This window comes from Malaclemys terrapin, chromosome 2, assembly GCF_027887155.1.
Source record: "Malaclemys terrapin pileata isolate rMalTer1 chromosome 2, rMalTer1.hap1, whole genome shotgun sequence".
Taxonomy (NCBI): Eukaryota; Metazoa; Chordata; order Testudines; family Emydidae; genus Malaclemys; species Malaclemys terrapin.
Window position 1 is genome coordinate 3,875,092 of NC_071506.1, and position 21,996 is coordinate 3,897,087.

General features: G+C 49.0%; 1 protein-coding gene across 2 annotated transcripts in view; it reads right to left on the reverse strand.

Annotated features, from left to right (window-relative positions):
• ARHGAP39 (Rho GTPase activating protein 39) overlaps window positions 1-20,031 on the reverse strand; it is a 423,580-nt gene extending 403,549 nt beyond the window's left edge. For both annotated transcript variants that reach the window (XM_054018891.1, XM_054018890.1), the window contains exon 1: window positions 19,966-20,031. In XM_054018891.1, coding sequence (XP_053874866.1) covers window positions 19,966-19,976 — 11 coding nt within the window. In that variant the 5' untranslated portion in view covers window positions 19,977-20,031. The remainder of the gene's footprint in view (window positions 1-19,965) is intronic.
• Between the last annotated feature and the right edge of the window lie 1,965 nt (window positions 20,032-21,996).

A 21,996-nucleotide genomic window follows, 5' to 3' on the forward strand; every position in this document is an offset into this window, starting at 1 on the left:
CATCAGCACAGGTAACCGTCATGGAGTCCTCCCAGGATCGCAAAAGAGCTCCAGCATGGACCGAACGGGAGGTACGAGATCTGCTCGCCATATGGGGAGATGAAGCAGTGATAGCTGAACTCCGTAGCAGTAAAAGAAATGGAAAAGTATTAGAAAAGATCTCCAAGGCCATGAAGGACCGAGGCCATAACAGGGACACACAGCAGTGCCGCGTGAAAATTAAGGAGCTAAGGCAAGCCTACCACAAAGCCAGAGAAGCAAACGGAAGGTCCGGGGCAGAGCCGCAAACTTGCCGCTACTACGCGGAGCTGCATGCGATCCTAGGGGGTGCAGCCACCACTACCCCAACCGTGTGCTATGACTCTCTCACTGGAGAAACACACAGGGAAGACGGTTCGGGGAACGAGGAAGATGACGATGGAGGTACTGTAGGTAGCTCACAGCAGCAAGGAAGCGGAGAAACCGGTTTCCCCAACAGCCAGAATATGTTTGTGACCCTGGACCTGGAACCAGTAACCCCCGAACTCACCCAAGACCCTCAGGGCACACAGGAGACCTCTGGTGAGTGTAACTTTGTAAATATTTGTAAACATTACAAAAAAAAAAGCAAGCAAGTCTGTTAACGTGTATGGGGATGGAGCGGAAATCCTCCAGGGACATCTCCAGAAAGCTCTCCTGGTTGAAATGGGGTGATTTTATTAAGGGGGACATTCAGAGGCGCCCGTTCCTGCTCTTCTGACCAGAAATGTTCCCCCCTGTTAACCACGCGGTGGGGGGGAGGGGTGAAGTGATCATCCCAGAGAATCGTGTGTGTGTGGGGGGGGGGGTGGTTTACTTGTGTTTGTGCCGCATGTTAACCGGGAAACCGCAGCCCCCTCCTTTTACATTGAAACCCCATTTTAAATGGACAACCCAATTCATCCTTGATATGGGAAATGCGCTGCTGTTTGCAACCTTTCCCGCATGTTAAGAAGGTTAAAAAAGCCAAAACACTGTGGCCTACGATGGCTGCCTGCAAGCCGAAATATGCGACCTTGTAATGAAAGAGTGTTCCCATTGTTCCCTAAAATGTGTCTTTTATAACCACCTCTCCCTTCTCCTCCACCAGCTGCAAATGTTTCTCCTTCGCAGAGGCTCGTGAACATTAGAAAGAGAAAACGTAAGACGAGGGACGAGATGTTCACGGAGCTGCAGATGTCCGCCCAGGCTGATAGAGCACAGCAGAATGCATGGAGGCAGTCAATGACGGAGATGAGAAAAGCCCAATATGAACGAGAGGAGAGGTGGCGGGCTGAATCGCGGGAAGAACAGAGCAAGTGGCGGGCTGAAGACGATAGGTGGCGTCAGCTTGCAGACAGACGGCAAGAGGCAATGCTCCATCTGCTGGAGCATCAAAGTGATATGCTCGAGCGTATGGTTGAGTTGCAGGAAAGGCAGCAGGAGCAGAGACCGCCGCTACAGCCCCTGTGTAACCAACAGCCCTCCTCCCCAAGTTCCATAGCCTCCTCACCCAGACGCCCAAGAACACGGTGGGGGGGCCTCCGTCCACCCAGTCACTCCACCCCAGATGATCGCCAAAGCATCAGAAGGCTGGCCTTCAATAAGAGTTAAAGTTTTAAAATGCAGTGTGTCCTTTTCCATCCCTCCTCCCCCACCCATCCCAGGCTACCTTGGCAATTATCCCCCTACCTCTGTAAGGAACTAATAAAGAATGCATGAATGTGAAAAAACAATGACTTTATTGCCTCTGCAAGGGGGAGGGGAGGGTGGGGTGGGGTGGTTGGTTTACAGGGAAGTAGAGTGAACTGGGTCGGGGGGGGGGGGGTTGCAGGGTTCATCAAGGAGAAACAAAACAGAAGTTTCACACAGTAGCCTGGCCAGTCACAAAACTCGTTTTCAAAGCTTCTCTGATGCGCACCGCGCCCTGCTGTGCTCCTCTAACCGCCCTGGTGTCTGGCTGCGCGTAATCAGCGGCCAGGCGAGTTGCCTCAACCTCCCACCCCGCCATAAAGGTCTCCCCCTTACTCTCACAGATATTGTGGAGCGCACAGCAAGCAGCAATAACAATAGGGATATTCTTTTCGCTGAGGTCTGAGCGAGTCAGTAAGCTGCGCCAGCGCGCTTTTAAACGTCCAAATGCACATTCCACCACCATTCGGCACTTGCTCAGCCTGTAGTTGAACAGGTCCTGACTCCTGTCCAGGCTGCCTGTGTACGGCTTCATGAGCCATGGCATTAAGGGGTAGGCTGGGTCCCCAAGGATCACGATAGGCATTTCAACATCCCCAACGGTCACTTTCTGGTCCGGGAAGAAAGTCCCTTCCTCCAGCTTTCGAAACAGAGCAGAGTTCCTGAAGACGCGAGCATCATGTACCTTTCCCGGCCATCCCACGTTGATGTTGGTGAAACGTCCCTTGTGATCCACCAGGGCTTGCAGCAGCATTGAAAAGTACCCCTTGCGGTTTACGTAGTCGGTGGCTTGGTGCTCCGGTGACAAGATAGGGATATGGGTTCCGTCTATGGCCCCGCCACAGTTTGGGAATCCCATTTCAGCAAAACCATCCACTATTGACTGCACGTTGCCCAGAGTCACTACCCTTGCTATCACCAGGTCTTTCATTGCCCTGGCAAATTGGATCACAGCAGCCCCCACCGTAGATTTGCCCACTCCAAATTGATTCCCGACTGACCGGTAGCTGTCTGGCGTTGCAAGCTTCCACAGGGCTATCGCCACTCGCTTCTCAACTGTGAGGGCTGCTCTCATCTTGGTATTCTGGCGCTTCAGGGCAGGGGAAAGCAAGTCACAAAGTTCCATGAAAGTGGCCTTACGCATGCGAAAGTTTCGCAGCCACTGGGAATCGTCCCATACCTGCAGCACGATGCGATCCCACCAGTCTGTGCTTGTTTCCCGGGCCCAGAATCGGCGTTCCACGGTATCAACCTGCCCCAGTGACACCATGATTTCCACATTGCTGGGGCCTGTGCCTTGTGAGAGGTCTATGGCCATGTCAATTTCCTCATCACTCTCGTCGCCGTGCTGCAATCGCCTCCTCACCTGGTCCGGGTTTCGCCTTGGCATGTTCTGGCTCTGCATATACTCCAGGACAATGCGCGTGGTGTTCATAGTGCTCATAATTGCCGCGGTGATCTGAGCGGGCTCCATGATCCCAGTGCTAGCTATGGCGCCTGGTCAGAAAAAAGGCGCGAAAGTAGTATCTGATGGACCAGGAGAAGGAGGGCGGGAGGGAGGGAGGGAGGGAGGGCCGAGTGACGACATGGCGTACAGGTACAGGAACAGGGAGAAACACAAACAACTGTCACACAGAATGGTCCCCCCAAAGATTAAACTGGAAACCCTGGGCTTAGCAGGCCGTTGATTTCACGGAGGAAGGGGAAGCAAATGAACACAGAACAAATCTATTTTTTACATCTTAAGGTGGCAGCCGACGCTGCAGCATGAGTGACAGCCATACCAGTACGATGATGATGGGTACCAATCATAATATACCATCATCTGCCAAAAGGCAAGGGGCTGCTGCTGTGTAGCAATGCAGCCCCACGTCTGCCAGCCCCACGTCCGCCAGCACCCAGCATCGCCCTCGGCCTCTTCTGGGTGCTTAGCAGACAATATTGGGCAATTGGCAGAAAATAGTATATTATGACTGGTAACCGTCATCATCGAGACAGTAGCATGTCTGCCCAGGTGGCCATGATTGACAGCCACTCCAGTACGACGACGACGGGTACCAGTCATAATATACCATCGCCTGGAAGGGGCTGGTGCAATGCAGCCCTACGGCTGCCAGCCCCACGGCTATCACTCATGCTACACCGTCTACCGCCAAAAGGCAGTTAGCAGCTGCTGCTGTGTAGCAATGCAGTCCCACGTCTGCCGGCACCCAGAGGACATATGGTGACGGTGAGCTCAGCTGTGCTGAGCGGGCTCCATGTTGTCTGCACAGGTAACCCAGGTAAAAAGGCGCGAATCTATTGTCTGCCGTTGCTGTGACGGGGGAGGGAGGGGCCTGACGACATGTACCCAGAACCGCCCGCGACACTGTTTTGCATCATCCGGGCATTGGGATCTCAACCCAGAATTCCAAGGGGCGGCGGAGACTGCGGGAACTGTGGGATAGCTGTGGGATAGCTACCCATAGTGCAATGCTCCGGAAGTCGACGCTAGCCTCGTACTGTGGACGCGGTCTGCCGACTAGAGCACCTAGAGCATTTTATTGTGTGGACATACACAATCGGCTGTATACAACCGATTTCAATAAAACCGGCTTCTATAAATTCGAACTAATTTCGTAGTGTAGACATACCCTTAGTTAGCAAGCTCTTTAGGGCAAGCACCATGTCTTCATGTGTCTTTGTACAGTTCCAAGCACAACAGGGCTCTGATCCTGACTGGGGCCTCCAGGTACCAATGTAATGTAAACAATGCATCTCTCTCGTCTTTTAGTTCTTCCTATTCACTAAGGCTCTTCTTTCAGATGCTTTTCCTCATTTGGAAGACTCAACTTTTAATTTTGACCACCTTGATAATTTAACAAACTAAAATCCTAACAGTTGAATCTGGATCTGGAAGAGAAGGCATTTTAAAGGATAAATAGCACAGGCTTAAAATTAACTTGTAGCATCTTCCCCAGGGTACCAAAATGAAAGATTTATGTTCAAGCTTTTGGTTGTAGAGACAGCTCTGCATGTGTTTGCAATGTACTGTACTAATACAAAATAAGTGAGCTTTCATTGTGACATTCTGCCGTAGTTTTCCCTCATTATAAACACTAATAAGTAATAACTGATGACAAAGCATACAGTTATACCATATGAGGTACAAGGTTTAAAAACCAATTATTTTCAGTCACGGGAGAAATGCAAGTATTTCCATATAATCTCACCTCTTGAAGTGTTATTCTCTTTATTAAAATACCTAGGTAGAAAGCTATATTCAGAGCCTTGAGAGGCAAATCTATGTACCACCATCTGTAAGTATCTCTAAGGGTACGTCTATACTTACCCGCTGGTTTGGTGGCAAGCAATCGATGTTCTGGGATCGATTTATCACGTCTAGAGAAGACGCGATAAATCGATCCCGGAAGTGCTCGCCGTCAATGCTGGTAATCCTGCTCCGCGAGAGGAGTAGGCGGAGTTGACGGGGGCGCCTGCCTGCCATGTGTGGACCCACGGTAAGTACCTTTAAGTTCGAACTAAGATACTTCGACTTCAGCTACGTTATTCACGTAGCTGAAGTTGCATATCTTAGTTCAAACTGGGGGCTTAGTGTGGACCAGCCCTAAGACAAATCACTGCTATATTCCTAGTACAGATAAAGAGACATTCAAAGTATATCTTCCATGTATTTACCTAGGTTGTTATACTTCACCCGTTATTGTGGGTTATGGGCTCTTAGGGTTTGATCCTGAGGCCATGGAAATCCAAAAAAATCTTTTAATTTATTTCAGTGGGCGCTGGATCAGGTCCTTATACTTAATATTAAGTTTAGTGAGTAGGAGTTATTTGTTACTGAGTACCAACCATACCTCAGTGCTATACGAACCAACATGAAGGCAGCTCATCCCTTAGTGCTCACTAACATACCTGCTGACCACCCAAGATCAACAGAATTGGAGTTTACTAGCGCACAGTGCCCCAACTGGCCAATCAGTGACAGCAACCTGCTGCTCCATCCACCCCTTCATTTACATTTTGAGAGCCTACCCCCTTAGCCATTTTGATTCATTCAGAGAAATGCAAATCTGACCTGACCCAACAAAATACAAAAACTACTCCACTGCCACAACTTCAAGAACAGAAACCCCCTTGATTTGTCAGGATCAGCTGCATGAAACATGGTGCCCAGAGCTAGGAACTTCAAGTCCCACTACAGACATGACTCATTTTTCACAGGTTAGATGGGGATAAACAAGTGGGGGGGGGGCGGCAATCTCATACTAAGCAGCTAGGCTGCCTACTCTGGTCTTCATAAAGCAGACACAGAGTTCCTGCCCAAACGCAGCACCTTCCAAGAGTTTTTATTAATTGTATTGAATATTTTCTTTATTGATGTTAGTAGTAGAGCCCAGAGGCAGAATTGTACTTACAAACAACTCTGCTTCCCTCACACCATCACCAACACCAGGTCTGGTTCTATACTGGGTCCTAAACCTTCACATACACCCAGCAAGACTTTCCCTGCTAGGACTTCCTACCTGCTGCTGTGAGGTTTCAAACTAAGGAGGAACATTTGAGCAAATATAATTCAACTCTAGACCACAGCACCATGGATCACCAGAGGACTTACAACTCAATTCCATACTGGTGAGGTATTTGTAAAGTTACTGCTCGTTCTGAAAAACGATGGTGACCTGGAGGTTCATAAACTATCACAGGGACAGTGGTCTAAGGTAAATCCAGCCAGATGATCACAGTTTCAGGGTCACTGCACCTGTATTCCCCCTCCTTGGGCCAAGCCAGAGGTCACCCATCAGTCTTATAGGGCCCAACTAGGTCAAGACTTTACAACCCTTCTGCAAGGATTAGACCCCATTGGGCAGAAGGTTATGTCCGTTTGCTGGATCAGAAAGAAAGCACTGAGTCCATTTAAATTCAGGCTATTTATGCCAAAAGTCCTTTCCTTTGTCTGTTGGTCTCTGGAGAACGTAGTTTGAACTAGTATATGCGAGACTCCCCAGGAGGGGGTACCTCTCTGACAGGGGTTACAACCTGACCGATTTGTCTTAAAGACCACTCACTGGTTTTAGTGCCAATGGACGCCAGTTATACTGCACAGGGTTGCAATATTAGTCACATTTCCCCACCTCCAGCCTGCCAGAGGTTATATGCAATACTGGCGCACCAACGATATTGCACGAAAGTGCTGTCACGTGGACTATTGCTTACTTGCTTTAAAAATCTTCATTTGATCGGCCAAGAGCAATTCTGCTGTCCTTTCTTCTTAGTGGCTAGAGTAGAAAAAGGCTTTATTTCACTGTGAATCACTCCCAGCAAAGAAGGGAAAAGTAGATCCGTCAGTTATCTAAACAAAGTTTCCTTGAGAAAAAAAAATAGTTGCTCCAGGCATTACTGCATGCAGTGATCACTAGTCAAAGCTTAGTGTCATAGCCGCCACTTTTCCTTCAAGACAGAGTAAATAAGCCTTGATATTCAGATTTTTAATTGGAAATTTCATAAAACCAGAACATATGCTAAGTTGCTCCCTGGAGCAAATTTTTTTTTTTAATTAACTTATAGGCCACACCCTACTCTCAAACAGATTTGAATGAAGAGATTGACACAAACCTTGCTGTAGCACTGAGTATCTGCACTATGATACAGATTACTCAAGGTGACATTAAGGCAATATTAGATATGCAAAACTAAAAAGGCTTCTAAATGAATGCAAGCTTGACGTATTCATTTTCTAAATTTTCCCTACAGCCTTGAAAGTGATACTATTGGGAGCTATGACAGATTCAACAGCATCACTTCAAAGGGTGCGTGGTGAAATAGATCTAAAAGCTCCCAGCAGTCCTAAAAAACCCACAAATTCTATCTGAAGGGGAAAATCTCATGGAGACTACCCCCATGCCACCCTGTTGTTTTATAACAATCATTCTTAATTAACACAGATATGTGCCACGAAATTAGTTCTTCCATCCTCATTTCAGCCTCCCTTCTCCTGACCAATTCTGATACACACCCGGAGAGGTGGGTTGGATAGGATATGCCACTAGAGGCAGATGGGCACATGACTTTTAGAAGGGAATAGGGAGCCTACTACAGCTGAGAGCATAAGAAAATCTTTTCAAACAGATTCAGGCAGAGAAATCTAGCTAGGCTTTTATATACCAGGCCTATTAGTACCGGTATTTATTTCACTCCTCACGTAGAATGGGAAGTGGGGACACTTACCTCAGAGGTACCCAAAGGTGGATTTTAGTTTGATCCCAAGAAGGAATAAAGGAAAGGATTTCTCGAAGCTTGAGAAGATGAGAAAAAGCTGTCAACTCCCCCCCCCCCCCCAATGCTGCCTTTCAGAATGGCTATCAAGATTCATGACTATAAAGGACAGGGGCAAGAAACACTACTGGGATTTTCACAAGAGGGACGAATTCCTGTGTACATAGCCCTGAGATCCAAGTTGCCTTCCCATTCCTGAAAGGAAGGCCAAACCCTGAACCAATTCCAATGTGGAAGTGCCTAAATCCCTTGGAAGTTTGGCTGGGTTTTGTTGGAACTGATCATCAGAAGTATAGATTAGTCAGCCCCACAAATAAAAAAAAAAAAAAAAAAAAAAGTCAGTGGTACTCCTCTTGCAGCTTCCAGGCACTGCTTTCCATCACTCTTAGTTCTGGCCAGGACTTTAAGATCTTATGTGACAACTAAGTAGCACAGGATGTGTTTTGTCAGATGGTTGGAGAGCCAGAGAGACCCACAGGATCTATCTGGGTCCAGCAGCCTCAGTAAGTGCCATCTTTTCTCCACTAAGACTAAACAAGCCACATGTGATCTTTGAGCCTGCTGGCCTGACAGACACGTGTGTGTATGTATTCATATACATATACACATTTAACAGATCACTCAATTGCTCTGCATCTATCAAATACTGATTTTCTGCCTGATGTTTTTCCTGCCTGGAAACCTTTCTAAACGTTTACAGCCACATTAAATATTACCAGAGTAATCAAACATTAATACATCAATGGATTTTTACCTAGAGCAGTTGCAGTGGGCTTGTAATGGGGAATTTGATGAAAGCTCTGTGGCACACGTGCACTCAAAAGTAGGCATAAAAGGAAATTAACACACACATAGCATAGCTTATACCAGTTTATAAGTTACTCCTGGGGGAATTCTGCGCCACTATGTGTGTACAGAATTCATGTCCCCTGCAGATTTCTTTGCTTACCCGCAGAAAGATGACTGACAGGGAAGCAAAGGAAAGCTGCAAGAGCAGTCACACACCACTCCCTAGCAGCGCAGGTACATCGTTTCAGGCACCTGAACAGCTGGCAGAGGTAGAGCACCACGGGGCTGGGGACACCCCAGCCAGTTGCTCCTGCCCTGAGCCAGGATCAGCTGCTAGTCCCAGCTGGGTTGGAGGCAGGAGAGGATGGGACTTCCTCTTCCCTGCAAACCTCCCCCTGCTGCAGAAAGCTCAGCATCCTCCCCTGCTTCCTGCCCCCATCACTCCTCAGCTGTGGGGGGAATGGGTCATTGTATCCTTCCAACTCCCATGCCGCCAGACCTCCCATACCCAGACATCCCTGCCAAGCCTCACCCCATATACCCAGAAGCCCCTAGCACTCCAAACCCCACCCCACTGAACCTCAACCCCTGAATCTGAAGCCCCCTGCACCCAGACCCCCTGCCTCTGTACCCCCATCCCTGCACCCCAGACCACCCCTACTGAGCGCCCTGCATTCAAACCCTGACCCTGACAAGTCCCACCCCTTGCACCACCCTGAGCTGCCCATCCAGACACCCATGCCACTGGCCCCCAACTAGCTGCACCCAGACCCCCACCAAGCCCCACTTCCCCAGCACCCAATCTCCCCCACTGAGCCCCAGCCACATCACCTGGAAACCCCTGCAGAGTTCCACTGCTCCTGCACCTGGAACCCCCCTCCAACAAGACTCTGTACCTCCAGATCCCCCCCACCTAGACCCCCCCCACTGAGCTGCCTGCACCCAGATTGTCCACACAGAGCCCTCTCTCCCCACACCTGGATCCCCCCAACACTGAGCCCCTCTACACTTGGATCCTGCCTGGTTGAGTCTGCCTGTCCCACACCTGGTGCACCTGGCACAGAGGGGCAGGGCCCAGGGTGTTTCTGGGGCAGGCCCGGGCCTTGTGCTGTGTCAGAGTCAGGTACAGCCTCACCGCTAAGTCCATGTCCCAGGGGTGGGGGTGTTGCAGGGTGATCTCCCACCTTCATACAGCCAGTGGCCTGTGCCCCCCACTGCCATGCTGGAACCTCTGCATTTATTCAATGACAAATAAAACTTGCAGGGATTTTAAAATAGCGTGCGCAGAATTTTTAATTTTTTGGTGCAGAATTCCCTCAGGAGTAATAAATGATGAGGCTCAAAGCAGAATCATATACCATACAGGAAGCTTATATATCCTCCGGCTGATTGCTATTATTATATTAAGTGGATAAGCTAGTTACCGAAGAAGAGGTTGTGAAACTTTAGTGACATTAAACCTGGTACATGTGCCATATGCTCTGCTAGACTACCTTTGGCTGTGATCTCAGAGTTCAGTAATTTAGGAGGATTGGGCCAGGTCAGGATTTAGATGGCAGGCTAACAATATCCAAGATGCAACAGGAAGTGAGGCCAGCAATTTAATAGGAAGCACTCTTCCTTCTGAGTCTGCATGTAACGCAATCCCCCCCTCCATGTGGGTAATGTGCTGCTGTTTTTCAGAGACAAAACCAGTTGCAGTCATTTGTCATTAGAGATTTTTCCCTCCTTAAGAGCAGCAAGTGTTCTAGACAAACTCTGATTATGGGTAAATACAGTCTGACAACCTGAATTCCCCCATTTGAAATATAGGATGGGAAGTAAAAAATGCTAAACTCTGGTCTGGAGAAAAGGCTGCCATTTTCCACCCTGGAGATGGCTGCATTTTACTAGGTAAAGAACTTCTTCACATGCTACCTGCCTACAGCATATGAAGTGCTTTCAAGCTTGCAAGAGGAACTATAGAAATCAATAAAATAATAATGTACCTTCAACTCACAGGGTTAGTAACATTTCTAGATGGTAAAGAGGTTGGATTTCCAAACACGTTGCCTGTGCAAGTCATTTACATTCGAGCAGAGCACAGAGCAAATAGATCGATAAAAATGCAATGAGGCAAACAGAGAAATGTCATCACGTCAAAAAAGGCAGACCAGAGACCACGTGCATCTGACAGCAGCAGAAATGGACACAGATTCATATTTGTTTTCTGTAAATGCTACATTGCAGTGTTTCACTTTAACATAAATGCAAACGATTCCTGATAATGCTTAACAGTAGAGGTAAGGAAACGTGATCTCATGGTCAAGGCCCAGGACAGTCTGAAGACTTGGGTTCTTCTATTTCTGGCCCTGCCATGTAATTCTTGTGTGACCTTGGACAGGATCATCCTCACTGTCTATTTTCCCATGTATAAAACGGGAATAGTGACAGGAGTGTTGAAAGTCTAAATCAGGGGTCCCCAACGTGGTGCCCGCGGGCACCATGGCGTCCACCGGGGCGTCTAAGTGAGCCCACGTACTGGCCAGCGGACAAGCATCCGCCGAAATGCCGCCGAGAAGTATCGGCGTCGCTGCTGAAATGCCGCCAATTCGGCACGCTTGTCCACCGCCACAGTCCTCCGTGGCTCATCATCTGGCACCTGCCAAACGAAAAAAGTTGGGGACCACTGGTCTAAATGAACATTTGTAGAATGCATTGAGAGCCTCAGATGGAAGGTGCCAGAGAAGCACAAAGCATTAATAGTTACAAGAATTTACTGTTGGATAGAGATTTTTCTGAAATAGCATATCCCTTTTTCTCCTACTGATAGGAGAGGAATTTTATGTGTTGTGCCCTCATAAGAAAGAGGAGGGCAGCCTGAGGGCACTGCACAGTTATAAACACAACAGGTTAGCCACCCTTACACCAATCAGTTCAAACTCAACTGTACACAATAACCATTAACGGGGGGGGGGGGGGGGGGGCGAGAGAGAAGAAAGACAGCTACCTTTCCCTCTACGGTGCATTCATATCCAGATATCATTTTGCTGTCTTTTCACTTAACCCCCATGTCCTCAATAAGTTCTCTCTCTACTGCCAAATGTATTTGGAAACCTGCAATGATGAGTTAATGATTCAGAAGTCAAGAAATAGCTCTGCTCTGTACCAGAAATATAACCACCAATCAGTGTTCAATTCAAGAACAAAATTTTCTGGATCACACTATCTGTAAAATACAATAAGCAAAGGCTTCTCATTCTGACAGTCTATTTCAGGCTTCATTTGCCACAAGTTTTATGAGATGTTAACCAACAGTCAAAATTGCACATTTCTCATTTTAAAAGAAGTCGTTTTTTTTATTATTATTAAATGCGCCACTGGCTTACTATACCTTATATTTCATGAGCCTACATTCCTTGTTTGCTTCTATTGATTTTTTAAAGCTAAATATTAACAAAATTTCCATATAGAGTGTATAGACAGGTTTCAGAGTGGCAGCCGTGTTAGTCTGTATCAGCAAAAACAACGAGGAGGCCTTGTGGCACCTTCGATACTAACAAATTTATTTGGGCATAAGCTGTCGTGGGCTAAAACGCACTTCATCAGATGCATAGTGTATAGACAGGAGATCCAGTCCCCTGTTGTGTGGCTGAGAGTTTATTGTAAAGCAGGAGGAATTTAGGTCCTTAAGGAACCAGAACACCTGCTGGGATGGAAGCCTGCCTGCTCAGGATAACACCCTCTTGAGTAAGGGAGGCTCTTTGGGAGGGCTAGGAAGAGGCTTGAATCTAGGAGACCAAGGGCCACCAGGTTAGATATCCGTGGAGGGGAGGGAGGGGGGGAAGCTTACTATCCACTAGGCCCGCTAGCAGCTGCTATCCAAGAGTTAAGTCCCCAACTGTGCTACATCAGTAGAAGAATACAAGAGCATATAGCATTGCATACACAGAATACATTCATCATTTGCAACATAGTGAAGTTAGAAAAGTGAGTCAGATTTAGTTGGCTGAATCTAGTGTCTGCAAAGGCGTTACAAGCCCACAGGGATAGGTGGCCTTGGAGTTAGCCATCAAGGGAAAGGGTCTGGCCTGAGACTCGTGCAGTGTAAACATGGCCTACTTTACAGCGGCACAGCTGTACGGTACGCGGTGTAGCCACTCTGTGTCTGCAGCAAAGGGCTCTCCTGCCGACAAAATAAAACCAATCCCAATGAGGGGTGGTTGCGCTGTCCACACCGGCGCTTTTCATCGGTAAAACTTGTCTGTCAGGGGTGTGGTTTTTTCCACGCCCCCAACCGACAAAAGTTTTACTGATGAAAGTGCAGTGTAGACATAACCTAACTTTCTGGAAAATCCACACCCAGCCAGGAAAAGCTGATAACTCAAAGCAGGGATGGCAAGGCAAAAGCATTCTCTGAAGGGGAATCCAAGGTGCCAGCAAGGGGGAAGTGCTAACAGACATAGCAGTTACTAACTCCATGAGAGACACATGGTAGCAGCAACACAGTGCTGCAGTTTTTTCATTGCTAGACTGAAGCAGACAGGGGGAGAAGGTAGAACTCTGAGAAAGCAAGTGTTAGAAGTTGTACAAGTGCACTCAAAAAGGAACAACTAATTTAAAGGGCAGGGTGTATATGCTGCCTGGAAAATACTCAAGTGGTTCCACTTAGCACCTAGAGTAGATTTATCCCAGTTGCCAAGAAAGCAAGTAGGGGATTAAAAATAGCCATCCTGGATTAGCAGCAAAATGGAAAGAGAATTACAGCAGAAATCTTTTGAGAAGTGATGGAAGAGGAAAAGGAGAAGTCAAAGTTCAATGAGTTATCTAGAGCATGCAAGGTAATAATCACTGAAGCAAAAAATACAAGAGGGAGAGCATGGTTGCTGAAGAGAGGAACAACAAATTATTTTGTAAACATACTAAAGGGAAGAGGTTACTGTAGGATCATTACAGAATTTAAGCAGAGAAAAACCTCATCAAGGGACATGGATCGGGGGTAAGAATGAAGTTTTCTATAATATTTACCTTTGGGGGCCATGAACATTTCCAAATAAATATGTTATAAGAATGCATGGGATGAATGATAACCACTATCATTGTACAGTGATTGTAAAGCATAAAATCTTACACCCCAATTAATCATCATGCCCCAATGATTCATAACCAGTGCCCAGAATATCAGTAGAGCTGCATGTGAACTGGCAACCCCACTAACATTTGTTTTACACCTCGGATCAGCCCAGACACTTGAAATGTTTATGTTCTATTAGTTCTGTTGTTTTTAAAATACCACACATCACCATGTTATGAAATCACCTTAGAATTTGAGGGGTACCCTCCATTTCAGAAAGGAGTGGGCGCAACCCAACAAGTCTGCAGTCTTACTGTTGGTAAAATCACGGAGACTATCATAAATAGATTGAAAGAATGGGTTATCCAAACCTGCAGGATCTTACATAAATCATCCCAAACCAAGCTACTTGCTGATGAAGACATCACATGTATTCCACCTACACTATCATTTAAACATGCAACAAAATCCCAACAGAGGCCAAAACTTCTGAACAAGGATGCTGAAAAGTACAACACTTAATCAGGACTGAAGTATCCCTCCTTAGGCATGCTAGTATGGAAATTCCTGGCATGGATTTTTAGGTTGGCCAGCCTGAACATAGATATACGACCTGGACAGATGATCATAAACACAGATCATTGTAAATATTAACAGCTCTGAATGGAGAAAATTCACCAGTGTCTGGAGTTGCGAATGCTGCTCTTCATTTGGTCAACTGTCTAAAGCAGAAATGCGCCTGTGGAAAGGGTATGCTAATCCTTGCACTATTCTAGCACCAAGAATTTCGAAGAGTCAAATTTACACTTAATTCTCCGCATCCCGGTAAGGTGGGCAGGGCTCATACCCATTTTACAGCAAGAACTTGGTATCAGAGAGTTTAAATGATTTGTCCAAGGTCAGAGTAAGTCAGTGACAAAAGGACAGAACCTAGGAATCCCAATCCCAGTCCTCTGATTGAACTGCTCCCAAATTTGTTGATAGACAACAAGTTGGAAACAACACAGATACCTTCAAAAAGATTTAAACACGTGAGAATCATACAAGTTAGAGATGGAAGAGAAGATCAGTAATAGGCCATGGTATCCCATCTCCCTAAGGAAGAGCAGGATTGTTCCATATTGCACATTTTCTAGTCTAAACATGAATGTTCCAGTAGGTGGGGCTTCCACCACTTCTCTAGAGAGAACTATTTGGCTGTGAAATTGTCCAATTGTCAGGATATTCCTTCCTGACAGGTAGCCTAGATTTCCCTTTTCTTATTACAGGTCCCAAAAGCATCCGGGGAATGTGTGTTACAACCTATGAAATGGCTGATTGATTCTAGCAGGAGCAAATATACATGGATATATTGTGGAACTAAGAGTCAGAAGGCAAACCCCACAACAGAGAGTCTCTATAAAAAGGGGTAGCAGTGTTAGTCTTGTGTCTGATGAAGTGGGCATTCACCCACGAAAGCTTATGCTCCAATACTTCTGTTAGTCTTAAAGGTGCCACAGGACCCTCTGTTGCTTTCTATAAAAAGGGAAGTTGCACACCACCCCTGGGGGCCAATCTAAAGTTCTCATCCTGGTTTGATCATCTTACCTTGCCATGGAGAGGGCACAGGGAAGAGCTTTTAAACAAGCTAGGAAAGATCCTTGGCTTTAATGATACAAAGAACATCTTAGGTTTGTAGGATTGGGAGAAAGACTGACCAATCTTAATTATGGGATCCATCTCTGACCCAACCCTGTACAGATCACTCAAATTCATTGTCCCAATAGTAAGGTTGTTAGTAGCCAGAAGCAGGATGTTCTCAATAAAGCACTTGCACCCAATAGAAATACATTTACCCATATCCTGCTGCATCTCTTTACCCAAATTTTCTCTGTTTACGAGCTATGAAATCCTGGGCTCTTAGCCAACTGGCCTCATCTCCTTCAAAGCTGCAAGTTACACAAGACTGGCATTTTTGCTTCTTTTATTTAGAATTGTTTATTACCATATTTAAACCACAGAGTACACCCAGAGACCACAGACACCCTATAAATACAGGTAACTAACGTGAACACTGCTGAAAGCGTACCTCATGCACCTCTACATAAGCAATATCAGTTCTATCAGAAGAACCACAACTCTGCTCCCCTCCCTCCTTAACCTCAAACCGGATCAACCTCACTAGTAGCCTTCTCTCTTCACACAGGTCTTCCACTAATGAGAAGAAATAAGGCTTGCAGGGAGGCTAGATCTAGGCCCATCTTATCTCCAGTGGCAGCAAATTCCATAGGCAAGAGCTTTCAATAGGAAATGCTGCCCACAGAATTGGGTACAGAAACAAAGTTGGAAATCAGAGGGCCTTCCTCTGCCAGCTTCCCTCTCCCAAAGGATACATATTGAGGATTTTCTGCCCCAGGAGGTGCTGGCAGAATCTACTTCACTGGGTTCTAAGAAAAAAATCAAACAGTTCCATCCCAGTGTGTAAATGGGGTTAGGTGCACTAGCTGCAGTGACAGGTTCACTAGCACTGGGTTTAAACTAAGCCAAGGAATTTCCCCCCAGCATGTATTGGCTGAGACCTGCAGGGAGGAGTCCGCTCTCCTCCAGGCACAGCCCGAGTGAGAATCTATTAGGTTCACAGGGCCATATCTCATACAATTACTTCACTGTGATTGAAGGAGGGTAATCAACACTGGGGACCTTGATCCCTATCTTCTGCATCCATTCTTTACGGTTCACTCTTAGAGAATAGTTAATAGTGCAGAAGAAATAAGCCATTTCATCAATTAAAATCAATGATGTAACAAAGCCCTAACATCCCAACAACAGTACTACAAAAAGGCATTCAACGTAAGAACAGATCTAATTTAGCCTGCCAGCACAGTCCAGCCACTGCCTGAAGCTTACAGATAGCAGGTCACACCCATGAATGCTACACTGCAAGAAACTGTTTGTCTCTCTCCATATAAAAAAAACACAGCTGGACATTTCTAAAATTAAGCCAAATTATTCAAGTGCAAGGGTGTTGATTCCCCCTCACGTCAAAGAAATTAGCACTCCTAGCAACAGTGCAAATGAAGGCAGCAGATTTTCAGTGAAGTGTAATCACACTGTTTTTAATGAATGTGCAGCTATATTAGCGTTCAGGGCAACTACTATCTGGGCACATGCTACCATGACACAGTCAATGGTGCACAAAAAACTGCAGAGACAGCACCACACCTGGTGGGCTGATGGCACTGAATCACAGTACCACACCTTGTTTACTACTGGGCCAGATGTAAACACAGTGACAGGCATAGCCTCATTCAAGCCACCTGCTGCTTTCATGCACCTAGGACCTCATATAATGAATTCCCTTTAATGGCTTTTCTAAAAGCCACCCAAGCGCTGTTTGCCAGGTGAGGTGTAGGAGCATGGCAGCTGTGGGTTTTTCTGCAGAGGTCACCTGAGGGTTGATTAAACTGGTATCACACAGGAAAAAAAAAATCCTGCAGTTTTTGCAGCTCAAGAATGCAGGGCTCAGAAAGCAGTAGGAGAAGTAGCAGTAGCAACACAGCCGCTGAGCAGCATACAGGACAGAGAAAGACTGAGGATTGCAAGTGCTGCACATGTAAAATAAATAAAAGCCATTCCAGCACAAACAACTCATCCCCCTTAGGCACACGCCCTACCCCATACCAATATACACCCCCAGCACATCCCACTGCAGCCCTGTAATCCACACCCCCTTTATCCCAATACCATTGAACAGACCCTACCATGTGAAGAGTTTGAACCATACACTCCCCTTTTCCCTATATCCACACACACACACCCATCTCACCACCCCATAATAATCAGCACCACACGGACATCCCTACCCCCCTCCCCACACACACACACACACACTAGCCTATACTCACTATACCCTGCACACACCCATATGCACCCCTACCCTGTATCAGTGTGCAGCCTGCCAACACCCACCGCCTACCCCTTCTCACTTGTCACATATACATACCCCAAACCCACCCTCTTTTGCACTTGCCCCTTCACCCCAGTCCCCATATCCCATACTACCCTACATCCACATAAGCCCCTGTTCAGATACCCCCAGCAACCCTTCCCCACAGCATGTCAGACACCCACACCCCACAGCAGGGGAGGGAGGCATTAAAACCCAACACCACTAGCACAGACCCCCCCACAAGGAACCCCAACCCAGCAGGGGGGAGGGGGATGTGGTGGAGCTGTGAGGGAGGGTTTCAGGAGGGAGGGGGGCACAGTGGGGGTAAGGCTATGAGGTTGGTTTCGGGAGGAGGGGGACACAGTGGGGGTGGGGCTGTAAGGGGAGAAGACACAGACCCCAGCTCAGCAGCAGGGTGGGGGACATGGTAGGGGTGGGGCTGTGAGGGGGTGTGTGAGAGAAGAAGGGGATGCTGGGGGGGTGGGGCTGTAAGGGGGCACATGGACCCCACCCCAGCAGGGGGAGGACATGCTGGGGTTGGGAGCGGGTGTCTCAGAGAAGGGGATGCTGGGGGTGGGTTTGTGAGGGGGCACATGGACCCCAGCCCAATGGGTGGGGGTCTGAAAGAAGAAAAGGATGCTGGGGGTGGGGCTCTGAGGGGGCACACAGACCCCATCCCAGCAGGAGGAGGACGCGGTGGGGCTGTGAGGGGGTCTGAGAGAAGAAGGGGATGCTGGGGGGGTGAGGCTGTGAGGGGGCACACGGACCCCAGCCCAACAGGGGGAGGATGCAGTGGTGGTGGGGCTGCAAGGGGGCACACAGATCCCAGCCCAGCAAGGGGGGGGACACGTGGTGGGGCTATGGGGGGGGGTGTCTGAGAAAGAAGGGGATGCTGGGGGGTGGGGCTGCGAGGGGACACACGGACCCCAGCCCAGCGGGGGGACGGGACGTGGTGGGGCTATAGGGGGGGTCTGAGAGAAGAAGGGGATGCTGGGGGTGGGGCTGCGAGGGGGCACACGGACCCCAGCCCGGCAGGGGGGGGGGGACGTGGTGGGGCTATGGGGGGGGGATCAGAGAAGAAGGGGATGCTGGGGGTGGGGCTGCGAGGGGGCACACGGACCCCAGCCCAGCAGGGGGGAAGACGCGGTGGGGCTATGGGGGGGGATCAGAGAAGAGGGGATGCTGGGGGTGGGGCTCCGAGGGGGCACACGGACCCCAGCCCAGCGGGGGGACGGGACGTGGTGGGGCTATGGGGGGGGGGGGAGATCAGAGAAGAAGGGGATGCTGGGGGTGGGGCTGCAAGGGGGCACACGGACCCCAGCCCGGCGTGGGGGGGGACAGGACGTGGTGGGGCTATGGGTGGTGTCAGAGAAGAAGGGGATGCTGGGGGTGGGGCTGCGAGGGGGCACACGGACCCCAGCCCGGCAGGGGGACGGGACGTGGTGGGGCTGGGGGGGGGGTCAGAGAAGAAGGGGATGCTGGGGGTGGGGCTGCGAGGGGGCACACGGACCCCAACCCGGCAGGGGGGGGGGACGGGACGTGGTGGGGCTATGGGGGGGGGTCAGAGAAGAGAGGATGCTGGGGGTGGGGCTGCGAGGGGGCACACGGACCCCAGCCCGGCGGGGGGGGGGGGAAGGGACGTGGTGGGGCTGTGAGGGGGGGGTCAGAGAAGAAGGGGATGCTGGGGGTGGGGCTGCGAGGGGGCACACGGACCCCAGCCCGGCGGGGGAGGACGCAGTGGGGCTGTGAGGGGGGGGTCTGAGAGAAGAAGGGGATGCTGGGGGTGGGGGTGGGGCTGCGAGGGGGCACACGGACCCCAGCCCGGCGGGGGGGGGGACGGGACGTGGTGGGGCTGTGAGGGGGGGGGTCAGAGAAGAAGGGGATGCTGGGGGTGGGGGTGGGGCTGCGAGGGGGCACACGGACCCCAGCCCGGCGAGGGGGGGGACGTGGTGGGGCTATGGGGGGGGTCAGAGAAGAAGGGGATGCTGGGGGTGGGGGTGGGGCTGCGAGGGGGCACACGGACCCCAGCCCGGCGAGGGGGGGGACGGGACGTGGTGGGGCTGTGATGGGGGGGTCTGAGAGAAGAAGGGGATGCTGGGGGTGGGGGTGGGGCTGCGAGGGGGCACACGGACCCCAGCCCGGCAGCGGGGAGCGGCAGGCGCTGGCGGAGGGGAGAGGAGAGGTGGTGGGGGGGGAACAGGTGCCGTGGGGAGGGGGGGGTCCCCGCACCTACCTCTCCGCCATCTTCCCCGGCGGCTCGCTAGCGCGCGGCAGGCTGGGTGCGCAGAGCGGCGGCCCCCGCCCGCCAGCCCATGGCCCCAGCGGCTCCGGCTCCCGACACCGACTGAGGCTCCGGCTCCGGCTGCAGCCCCGCCGCGTCCCCCCGTCACCATCGACAACCTGACCTCACCCGGCCGCAGCCAACCAGGCGCCGCCGGGGGCGGAGCCTGCGGTCCAAGCCCCGCCCCCTCCCATGGTCTCATGGGAGCTGTAGTTCCTGCCCGGGGCGCCAGGGGCTACAGCAGCTACAGCCCACCTGGGGGCAACAATTGGGCCCAGTCCAGAGCCCTCACCTGTAATCACCTGGTGCTCCCCTAACTCTGCCTATTCCCATCTATTTCTGACCTAGAATTCCCTAGAATCTGCCCATTTCTGCCAGCCCCACTACAGTGCTGGAGCAATGTGTACAGTGGGGGGGCTGAAAGCCATTGAACCAAACTGTAAACCACTTCAAGCCAAGGGGTGCGGCTGCACCCCCAGCACCCCTAGCTACAGCACCTAGGCCCCCTACTCACATTCCATCCCACGAAAGCTTATGCTCAAATAAATTTGTTAGTCTCTACGGTGCCACAAGGACTCCTATTCCATCCCCTGCATTTTAATCACCTGGGAGACCCACATTCAGGAAGTGGGGCCTATTGTGCTAGGTGCTGTACAACCAAAATGTACAGCATTTTGAAGGGCTGTGATATGCAGGCTGTCAGACCAAATGATCTCTTGGTTCTTTCTGGTCTTAAACTCTCTGAATCTATAAACAAAAAGACAATCCCAGCATTGGAATGTTTACAGTTCGAATAACTCTGGTATATAATCACCCCATTTAATGTTACCTTACGCAATCTAGTTGTTTATAATCTACCTATTTTTAGCAACATTTTGCATATTTCATACTTAGTGGTGGTGGATTATTTTTAATTGTGCTGCTGCACTTGAGATGTATTTTTAAATGATGTTAAGGGTACATGGTGCATATAGAATAGGGGGGTTAGGATTTCTGTAATGCAATCCGTTATTCTTATTTTAACTATACAGTAGGATTTAGAAGCTTCACTTGAGATCAGGACCCCGTTGTGCCAGGCACTGTATACAAAACTTTGCATCGGTCTTCATGGCTGAGAATGTGAAGGAGATTCCCAAATCTCAGCCGTTCTTTTTAGGTGGCAAATCTGAGGAACTGTCCCAGATTGAGATGTCATTAGAGGAGGTTTTGGAAATATTGATAAACTAAACAGTAATAAGTCACCAGGACCAGATGGTATCACCCAAGAGTTCTGAAGGAACTCAAATATGAAATTGCTGAACTACTAACTGTGGTATATAACCTATCATTTAAACCATCTTATGTATCAGATAACAGGAGGATAGCTAATGTGAGGTCAATTTTTACAAAAGTTTCCAGAGGAGATCCCAGCAATTACTGGCTGGTAAGCCTAACTACAGTACCAGCCATGAAACCATAATAAAGAACAGAATTGTCAGACACAGATGAACATGATTTGTTGAGGAAGAGTAAACATGGTTTTTGTAAAGGGAAATCATATCTCACCAATCTACTAGAATTCTTTGAGGGGGTCAGCAAACAGGTGGACAAGGGTGATCCAGTGGATATAGTGTACTTAGATTTTCAGAAAGCTTTTGACAAAGTCCCTCACCAAAGGCTATTAAGCAAAGGAAGCTGTCATGGGATAAGAGGGAAGGTCCCCCTCATGGATCAGTAGCTGGTTAAAAGATAGGAAACAAAGGGTAAGAATAAATGATCAGTTTTCAGAATGGAAAGAAGTAAATAGTGGTGTCCCCCTGGGATCTTTACTGGGACCAGTACTATTCAACATATTCATAAATGACCTGGGAAAAGGGCTAAACAGTGAAGTGGTAAAATTTGTAGATGATAAAAAATTACTCAAGATAGTTAAGTCCAAAGTAGACTGCAAAGAGTTACAAAGGAATCTCACAAAACTGGGTGACCACTGGGCAACAAAATGGC